Source organism: Lampris incognitus, chromosome 16 (assembly GCF_029633865.1).
Source record: "Lampris incognitus isolate fLamInc1 chromosome 16, fLamInc1.hap2, whole genome shotgun sequence".
NCBI lineage: Eukaryota > Metazoa > Chordata > Actinopteri > Lampriformes > Lampridae > Lampris > Lampris incognitus.
Window position 1 is genome coordinate 18,270,922 of NC_079226.1, and position 10,247 is coordinate 18,281,168.

The 10,247-nt window shown below is 43.6% G+C and overlaps 2 protein-coding genes across 2 annotated transcripts; both read right to left on the minus strand.

Moving 5' to 3' along the window:
* Positions 1-742: 742 nt before the first annotated feature.
* Positions 743-3,746, minus strand: LOC130126159 (cytochrome P450 1B1-like). The gene is made up of 2 exons (XM_056295541.1): positions 3,666-3,746; positions 743-3,567 (listed from the first exon to the last, which is right to left on the minus strand). The coding sequence occupies exon 2, from the start codon at positions 3,513-3,515 to the stop codon at positions 1,929-1,931; it is 1,587 nt and encodes a 528-aa protein (XP_056151516.1). The 5' UTR covers positions 3,516-3,567; positions 3,666-3,746; the 3' UTR covers positions 743-1,928.
* A 1,710-nt stretch (positions 3,747-5,456) lies between these two features.
* Positions 5,457-8,417, minus strand: LOC130126168 (cytochrome P450 1B1-like). Its single transcript, XM_056295552.1, has 2 exons — positions 6,537-8,417; positions 5,457-6,396 (listed from the first exon to the last, which is right to left on the minus strand). Exon 1 carries the CDS (start codon positions 8,176-8,178, stop codon positions 6,601-6,603), a length of 1,578 nt encoding a protein of 525 aa, XP_056151527.1. The 5' UTR covers positions 8,179-8,417; the 3' UTR covers positions 5,457-6,396; positions 6,537-6,600.
* Positions 8,418-10,247: the final 1,830 nt, after the last annotated feature.

The window sequence follows — 10,247 nt, forward strand, 5'->3', positions numbered from 1 at the left end:
CAAGCTCGACGAAAAACACATGACGGAGTCACACTCACTGTAAAACACCACTGACCACAGCGACACTCCAAACTCAAAATAATTGACAAATAAAATGGTTGTAAGCTAGTGTGTTCTTTACAACTGACCAAAAACACGATGAATAGAGATCATCAATCATTCTCTTGCAAATAACTGCTTAAACTGAGTGTCTGTAATTATCCCATTAAATATATTGCTTTGAGAAACAAACCACAATACAATTAATTGTGGGCGAAATGACAAACGCATGTAAAATGAATATGAACAATGTGGTTCATGCAGATGGTGCTGTGGTGTTATGTTATGTGCTTTTCTATTCTAGACTGAGAAAAGGTGAGAACAAGGTCTCATCTGTGAGCACAAAGATTTTTTTGGATGGCCCAACTGGATTTTTGACTGTAAAAATCTACATGGTACTTAGTGCAAAGCTCTGGAGTCAAACATCGTTGTCACTTGGTTCTCTTCCATTGCTTGCTGGGATGTCGGTGTGATGGGGGACAGGCCGATCCCTGCTCTTTCATAGACGGCGCTGGCCAAGGTGAAATATTGATGAGCTGTAATTGTGGCTGCCCAGTGCACCCAGTTAGAGTCTGGTTGTGAGAGCGTGCAGGGCCTCACACCCATGTTAATCTCTCACAACATCAGGATCTATTATTATCGCTTTGACCTCCTTCCCAGAACTTCCAGCTCCCGTGAATGACATATCCCACAGATGCCGCAATTTATCAATATGAAATGTTTATTGTATTTCCAGGGCTTAGGTCAAACTGTACATTGCATAGTATATTTATCAAGGATCTTGTAATAGATGTCCTTTACAACATGTACATCGGCACAATGCGGGTTGCTTTATCAAGTGTTTTAGGTTTTGCATTATTTTATTTTTTTGTTGGGATATATTTTATTTGAGCAGTTGGTTCATGCATGTACATATATGATCTCCAGTGCTCATTTTTCAAGTACACAACAAATGTTTTAATAATGCAAAGCAAAGGGTTTTGCATTATTAAAGGAGCTAAGGAAATATAACAAAATAGCTGATAATTCATCGAGTTTTACAGTGAAATGCGTCTGAAGTAATATCCCCATAGCATTTGCATATGTGTAACATATGACCGTATATTACCTGTAATCAAGCTCATCATGTAGGATTAATAGCACAGTGAAGGTAAATTGTATTCACTGATAGCACATTTTTATGCAGTATAATAATTTCAGTCCCTGAATATGGATGAGGAATATTTCAAATCTATTCAACACAAAAAATAATAATTCATACATGCATGTGAAGAGTGGGATAAGTGATTGTGCAACTTATTTCACTGGGGCAAAACAACTTATGAATCCAAACCATTAGCAAAAAAAAAGTGAATTAAAATTCCTGACCATCTGTTTATATGCCTTATATGCCCTCAAAGTAAACAACAATACTTTTGGATATCATAAACTGTGGGTTTGTTCTACCGCATGACAGTTTACTGCATTTCTTTTTATATATGACATGGTGCAGTCTATACAGTTGTGTTTGGATTTTCTCGGTCTCTCACTGGGCTGATTGGATTCGTCTGCTGCAAAATTTTCACAATGTGAAATTGCTCCGACATTTCGTGATATGACTCAGACAATTTCGATTATCACATAGAAGTCATGGGGTGCTTAGTTTTTTACACAGGAACTGCAGACGATTTTATGAGTTGAAATGATTGTGCAGTCAATTAAAGGAAAACATTAATCGGTAGCTAACAGCAGCCACAAAGAAGGAATTGATTATAAAAAGCATTAGCATGATGCAAAAGGTATAAACCTCTACTTTGAGTACATACCTCATAGTTCACTGGGTTACTACGTACGACTCTGCAGTAGCAAAACGTATTGTGAGAATGCACGTCAAGTCAAAGGCCCATAATTTATTCTCCTCTTAATTTGGCAGATATTTTGTAGTCCAAAGGCTTTAGTGTTAAACCATATGAGCAGTTTAAAGACAGGTCCTGATTGGGATTCTTCTCAAAGCTGCACTGGTGAAGTAGAATAGAAAAAAACAGAAAGATCTCCACCTTGGCAACCTGGTTCCCAATGCAACGTCTCTTCCCTGCAGAAAAGATCATGACGTTATTGGTAAGATCCTTGTTTACAGAACCATTTTCATCCAGGAAGCGTGACGGGTCAAAGATGTGCGGGTCCTTCCATTTTAGAGGATCATGGTTGACTGACCACTGATTGATGAAGACCACTGTGTCTTTGGGGATGTGGAGACCTTCGATAGTGACATCCGAGGTGGTGGAATGGGGGATGGTGACAGGGACAAAGCTAGTGAAGCGCATGGTCTCATAAATGAAGGCATCTAGGAGAGCCAAACTGCCCCTGTCCTCGATCGATGGCAGTCTGTCCCGCCCTACAACTTTGTCTATAAGCTCTTGCAGTTTGGTTTGGATGTCAGGATGTTTAGCCAGCAGTAAAAGCATCCAATGAAGTGCGGTGGAGACGGTGTCCAGGCCTGCTCCAATCAGATCTGACACTGTGCCTTCTGTATGGGCTTCAGTCAGTCCAGTGTCACTGTCAGCCTTGTCGATCGACCCGATGACAGCATCGCTCATGTCCCGTGTCACCTCTGGGTCGAAGGTCTCTCTGTGCTCCTCCACCTTGTTCCTGACAAAGCAAAAGAACTCACGATTCAGGTCTTTGAAGGTCTTGAAGAGACTTCGGACCGGATTGGGGAAGGATTGAAGCCAGGGCATGACATCCACCAAGCTGCCAGCCCCTACTGTCTCTCCAAACTTGTGTAGCCTTCCCAGCAAATCTCTAAACTCAACATCGTCGTGTCCGTAACGTTTTCCAAAGCACAAGGCACAAATCACATTAGCGGCCGCTACTGTCAGCTCATGAGCAGGTGTGAAATACTGGCCGTGAGCGCCGAGTCTGCGAAAGGTTTCGACGAGTTCAATGGCCTCAGCCACAATGTGCTGCTCAAAGGCTTTCTTGGTCTGACTGTTGGCGGATGAGAAGGCCCTGATCGTTGACTGGATAATTTTTCTGTGCGTCCTCCACTCTTTGCTGTAATTAGAGAAAGTCATACTGTTCCCACCTGAGACTGACTGAAAAGATGCAAAGTTGGGTCTGCCTGCAAACTCTGTGCTGTGCTGTACCAGAGCCTGACGTATCGCCCGGTCTCCATTGAGAACCACAATATCGCTACAACCTAGCCGTATCTGATACACGTTACCGTACTTCTTTGCAAGCTTGGCGAAGGTGATGTGTGGCATTTGGCCCAGCTGCATGGCATTGCCCACCACAGGCCAGGCAAAGGGTCCGGGCAGTCTTCTCTTGAGCCTGAGGTTTCTGACCCACAGACAGGCTTCCAGACAGAAGAGAAACAGAAAGGAAGCAACCAGAACAGGCTGGACCTGTCCACTCCATTCCTTGATGGTGCTGCTGCCCTTCCCACCAAACTCTGTGTCCAGGTGAGTCATCATGCTCCCCTGCAGGTTCTCTATCATTCAATTTTTCCAAAAGAAAGGCAAGTTTTACTTGGTTTCACATGAGCGTTGCCTGAAAACAAAAGCAGAAAAATCAAGGGGGGATATCTTACAAATCTATCTAAATCTTAAACACAATTAAATACAAGTCTGCTCTGTTTTTAGTCCCACCTCATAATCACCGAGTTAATAAGTACATGCCATAAATAGGGGCTTTCAGCACCTGCCGCGCTTGTCTTAACCTCCCCTACTCCACCACCCAACTCGATGCTAGCCGGAAAGGGAAGGCTCGGTCAGGTTCAGCGGCTTGCGGTGGCGTAGTGCGTCTTCAGATGACCACTTTAGAGGAATGCCGTTTCAAGCCTTAACACCCTTACTTATAAGTATCTTCATGGTGGGAGGGGTCAACAACTCGGATTTTTTTTTTTATAATCTCTCCCCTCCCATTGTGACCATAGCGTGCAGACCTGGGAGTCCTATTTAAACTCGGGCCTGGTTCCAGCACAGTATCATTTGTAGGACAAGGAGGGAAGAGGAGAACAGCTACTAAACAGCTGGTGTAGCCAAGGAACTCTTGAAGAAGATTTCTGGAGTTCATCATAACATAACTACGATCAGTTTGACGCCCTATTGCAAATAAACCACTCCTCATACAATGGTTGGATGTCAGCCTAAAAGGTATTAGTCAACGAGTTAAAAATCAGTAAGGACAACATCTGGCACGCACTATTACAGATGTTTAAAAGACACGAGTACCGTCTCTATACTTACAACAATACTATATGTATTTATATATATATGTGTGTGTGTATATATATATATATATTTATATATATATGGTGTGTGTACATATACACACATATATACACACATATATATACATATATGTGTATATACACACATATATACACACATACGTATATATATATGTGTGTGTGTATATATATATATATGTACATATATACTGATAAGAGGAGTATAACTGTCTGATGCGGTGTAAGACAGCTTGGAATAAAACGATATATTTGAGCTTTCTTTGGGAGATTTTCATAGCCATATTTAAACTTGATTTGTTCTCTGATATCTTTTATTTCCAGCTAAAACGGTAACTATTAACGAGTAGAACCACTGTCCAAAATACGACCGTGAAAGCCCTGGATTTTGGACCAGGACACTTGACAGCATCCGTAACAGCATATATTTAAGCAGCGCTGTTGTTGGTGTAATGGCCCTTTAAACGAGGTAAACGAGGTAATGCAGCCGTTAAGTTTGAGGCTGTATCAAAAATAGTTTGCAGTGGAATTCAGAAAGAGCACTCTTGCCAATAAATCTGCTTTTACGGCTGTTCGTGGGGTGAAGCGGAGAACATTAAAAGAAAGAGCCCACTTGATTTTCGGTGATATTCACCCGCAACCACACTTTTTATAGATCTTTGTTCTCCTTTTGTAGTGACGAGGCGTAAATATTAAATGTAGACGGATATTCAACCCAAGGTGTGGAGCTCTCATATAGGTATCACAACCAAAGCTGACTGAAACACCACATCTTTATTTACTTACCCCCCCCCCCCACACACACACACCGTGAATCGGCTCACTTTAAGTGGTTTCTGTACTGTGTTATAAACGTCCCCCACCTCCTCGCAGGATGACGTGGAGACCTTGGAGAGATTTGACTTAAAACGTATTACCATGATGCTGTTTTGCAGGGTAGTGTGGTGTTAAGTTAATCGATGGAAGGATAAATGGTACCGGGACACAGACACAGAGATGAGTCACAAGTACAACTGACCAATGGAAGTTTAAAAAAAATCACTTTATTCACTTCATATATAGCTTATTTTTTTCCAATCACAACACAGAGACTAAGAATAACAATAAATTCCCTAGAATGAACTCTTTACCTGAACATTGGAGACATGCTGTTGATGGAATTTGAATCTCAGAGAGACAGAGACAGAGAGAGAGAGAGAGAGAGAGAGAGAGAGAGAGAGAGAGAGAGAGAGAGAGAGAGAGAGAGAGAGAGAGAGAGAGAGAGAGAGAGAGAGAGAGAGAGAGAGAGAGAGAGAGAGAGAGAGAGAGAGAGAGATCCTAAGCACATTACAGCAATATATTCCTGAATGGACACAGAGATGTGTGACGTTGCATCACGTAGCTTTTGAAAGCGTTGCCATGGCGCCCAACGTGCTCATGAGGATGCGTTGTTAAGCGCTAACCGTCAACAGGCTTATCTGTGCTGTGCTTTTGTACCTTTACTACCAGTGAGTGTTTTTTTTGTACAGGACATGCTATAACTACAGTGCTTGCACAGTAAATAAATGAACCCCGGATAAAACAATTGCTGCACCCACATCAAATCAATATCAAACGCTGTCCGGCGCAGTCAACTACTCCCCCCCCCCGTCAACTTCCGAACACCCACGAGGATATCTGATGACGGACGTCAGCTTCTCTGCATCGGTTTCCTTTCATCCTTTGCGTTTCCTCGGTTTCATATGCAGTGATTACAGTAGATAATGAAATGATTACATCTCTCTAACATCCCGGCCATACCTGACCATAAAAACACTCCGTAATTCCTTTATGTGTCCAAGATTAAATATGTTCTTATACCGCTATATTGAAGAGGGAATAAATACGTCTTCAACACACATTTCCACAAGCATTTCCTTCAAAGATATATTAGTTTATAGTGACATTTCAAGAATGACGTCATTTCCTGAAGATATCGTACGTGTACATGGCGGGTAGTGGGATATAAAACGAGCACACGGTTCAAACGACAACATGTAGATTCTCTGCGATGTTTGATCAAGTATACAGTATTTTTGAGAACCGGAACTTCCAGGAAGCCCGCAAGCTTTACAGTTCATATCTTCTACTTATAGCGAACCACATTTTACCTGTAACAGACCATAAATCATATTCTCAGCCCTGCGTTAACAACAAATCAAAAAAATGATGGAACGTGTTTCGAGAGTCATTAAATATTAAATATGAAAATGTTGACGACAGCATTTAGTGCAGGTTTGCTAATACTTACTGTTAAATGTCATTGGTGGGCAAGTGTTAAGTCCGTGCTGGCCTTGAGTCTTAAGGTGAATTGATCATGCTGTGGGGGTCAAGACGTGCTGCTCGTCTCTTAGCTTGGCATTGATTCTGAACTGGAAAGGTTTCAGTGTGAGTCCATAGGAGCAGCCCAGAGTGAGGGGCTCAGAGGGCTCATTTTCAAAGCTGCACTGGTGCAGCAAGACTGCTGTGAATAGAAAGATTTCCACCTTGGCAATCTGATCACCGATACATCGCCTCTTACCGGTGGAAAAGATCATGACGCTGTTCGTCAGGTCCTTATCAAGGGCTCCGTTTTCATCCAGGAAGCGTGACGGGTCGAAGATGTGCGGGTCCTTCCATTTTAGAGGATCGTGGTTGACGGACCACTGATTGATGAAGACCACTGTGTCTTTGGGGATGTGGAGACCTTCGATAGTGACATCCGAGGTGGTGGAATGGGGGATGGTGACGGGGACGAAGCTGGTGAAGCGCATGGTCTCATAAATGAAGGCGTCTAGGAGAGCCAAACTGCCTCTGTCCTCGATCGATGGCAGTCTGTCCCGTCCCACGACTTTGTCTATAAGCTGCTGCAGTTTGCTCTGGATGTCACGGTGTTTGAGCAGGAGCAGAAGAATCCACTGCAGAACAGTTGACATCGTGTCTTGACCCGCTCCAATCAGGTCTGTAACTGTCCCCTCAACGAAGTCCTTAGAGAGGACACTGTCCTTCCCATGCTCGATCACGTTGATAATGGCATCGCTCATGTCCCGTGTCACCTCGGGGTCAAAGGTCTCTCGGTGCTGTATCACTTTATCTTTGACAAAGGCAAAAAATTCCTCATTGATATGTTTGAAGTTCTCATAGACACTGCGGACTGGGTTGGGGAAGGACTGGAGCCAGGGCATGACGTCGACTAAGCTGCCGGCCCCTACCGTCTCTCCAAACTTGTCTATTTTTTCTAGCAGGGACCTGAATTCCATGTTATCATGTTCGTATCTCTTACCGAAGCACAAGGCACAAATCACATTAGCGGCTGCTACCGTGACCCCGTGAGAAGGCTCAAAGTACTGTCCATTAGTGCTCTGCTGGAGGAAAACCTTCACCAGCTCCACGGCCTCTGCCACAACGTGCAGCTCAAACACTTTCCTGGTCTGATTGTTTGCAGAGGAGAAGGCTCTGATACTGGATTGTGCAATTTTCCTGTGAATCTTCCACTGTTTGCTGTAATTACCAAACGCCATGCTCCTTCCTCCAGAGATCTTCTGGAAAGACACAAAGTTGGGTCTGCCTGCAAACTCCGTGCTGTGCTCAATCAGAGCCTGACGTATCGCCCGGTCTCCGTTGAGAACCACAATGTCATTGCAGCCAAGCCGGATCTGATACACGTTACCGTACTTCTTTGCGAGCTTGGCGAAGGTGATGTGTGGCATCTGGCCCAGCTGCACGGCGTTGCCCACCACAGGCCAGGCAAAGGGTCCTGGCAGTCTTCTCTTGTGCCTGAGGTTTCTGACCCACAGACAGGCTTCCAGACAGAAGAGAAACACAAAGGAAGCAACCAGAGCAGGTTGAACCTGTCCACTCCATTCCTTGATGATGCTGCTGCCCTTCCCACCAAACTCTGTGTCCAGTGCCATTGTCAGGAAAAGAAAAAGCAATAATGTTCTTCACTTCTCAGCCAATTCTCTTTAGTGATTACTTTTTTTTGGGGGGGGGGCTTAATTTTGCTCTTGCATATCCATATCAGACTAAAAAAAGGATCAAATCAATACATCAAATGCCAGCAAAACATACTGATGAGTTGAACACACCAGGGAAAACAGAATATGGATAAATGGGAGTTTAGAGTTCAGTTGTTGCCTCTAGTCAACCCTTGTTAAGGCTTCAGTGCCCGGCTTTGCCTCACGACAGCGTCTTATATGTTTGCAGTGGGTGGGCAGGGCTCGGTGTAACTTCGCTACTCCTCCCATTGTGATATCCCACCGTATTATCTGCCTGCAGCCGGACTTGGAAGCGCGCTTTTCCCGAGACGCGCAGGACTTCGGAGCGTGACGCGGTGAGGGACCGGCGCACGAGAGCCGCTCGCGATGGGGGCGAGGGGGGTGGGGGGGGGGAGAAGTGAAGCAACTGGTTAGAGATTCGGCACGTTGGCACCGATTTATTCTCCTCATTTGGGACGGTGGCCGTCATACGCGCACATTTTGAAAGTAGAGCACGTTCAACTTTCCATGCGTTTATTTTGTTTTTTTTCTCCGTTGTTGTTTTGTTTGTTTGCAGTGAACCAGAAGACTCGGAAGACGCGCACTTTCGTGTGAGACGCTTTACGGTCTGTCCACTTGGGTGTTACTTTTACTTTGGTTTGTTTTGTGAGATTGAAGCGTCCTGCGTAAATGGCGTTTTGCAGTTAGTTATGCGCATGTAATGAAAAGCGGTTTTGGCTTGGATGGCACAGTCGTCAAGAGATGGACCAGCAGATAAATGCGTTATCTGAGAGGTTTATACCAAAATGTTCCCCTATGTCATATTATATCGGGGAAGACTTTATAACTTTAGGCTGTAGTGACTCGTGCACTGATCTTGAAGGTGAACCTCGTGCGCACGGCGGACTCGGCTCCGACTCTCCCCTTTAAATGCAGCAGCATCCAATATATAGAGGTATTTTACTCGTCCACATAAAAGTATGCCGCGTGTGTGTGTGTGTGTGTGTGTGTGTGTGTGTGTGAGTGTGTGCGTGCGTGCGCGCGCGCGCGCGCGCAAGTTCCACAGTTGAGATTACTGAAACTTTACATTCTCCCATAAACTACTGAAATTAATCCTTCTTGTCTCTGTCGTCATTTGGCACCGCAAAACTGTTTGTAATGGTTTCTGTCAGACTTGATTTATAGCGTATGTGGAGTTTTCAAATACTTTTAAAAAAAAAAAAATTTTTTAGTCTTCATGTGGTGAAATCTATTACAGCAGAGTAGATTGCACAAGTGTATTTAGGCTGCCTAACGATCACTACCACTACAATGTAGAAATGACCGCGGGGGGATACTGATAATCTGGCTCCGCTGAGTGCAGCTCCCCCAGTCCCTGCAGAGGGTAGGAGGTGACGTGAGACTTGCGAGGGATGCAGCTAACTCTAGCGGGTCATTATAGTGGCTCTTTATGCATGCTCAATAGTCCAGATAAGAAAATCAAAGAAGGCTGAATCAGATTCAACCTTCTTTGGTTATTTCTTCTCTTCAAGATAGACCTGGTCTACATCACAAAGTTGTGAGGAGCTGTGCAAAAACTTTTTAAAGGAAATCAGTAAGAAGAATCGAATTATGCTTATACATCTTAATGTGGGGCCAAATCTCATCCATACTTAAATTTACATAACGATTATTCAAGTTATATATGATCCCAGTTTGTAATAAGGAGATCCCTCCTTATTATATAAGTTAGTTAGAAAGATAAATAGATACACTACTGTTCAAAAGTTTGGGATCACCCAAACAATTTTGTGTTTTCCATGAAAAGTCACACTTATTCACCACCATATGTTGTGAAATGAATAGAAAATAGAGTCAAGACATTGAGAAGGTTAGAAATAATGATTTGTATTTGAAATAAGATTTTTTTTATATCAAACTTTGCTTTCGTCAAAGAATCCTCCATTTGCAGCAATTACAGCATTGCAGACCTTTGGCATTCTAGCTGTTAATTTGTTGAGGTAATC

Excerpts from the sequence above, each read along its gene's own strand:
- LOC130126159 (XM_056295541.1), bottom strand. The coding sequence starts at position 3,515 with ATGATAGAGAACCTGCAGGGGAGCATGATGACTCACCTGGACACAGAG.
- LOC130126168 (XM_056295552.1), bottom strand. The coding sequence starts at position 8,178 with ATGGCACTGGACACAGAGTTTGGTGGGAAGGGCAGCAGCATCATCAAG.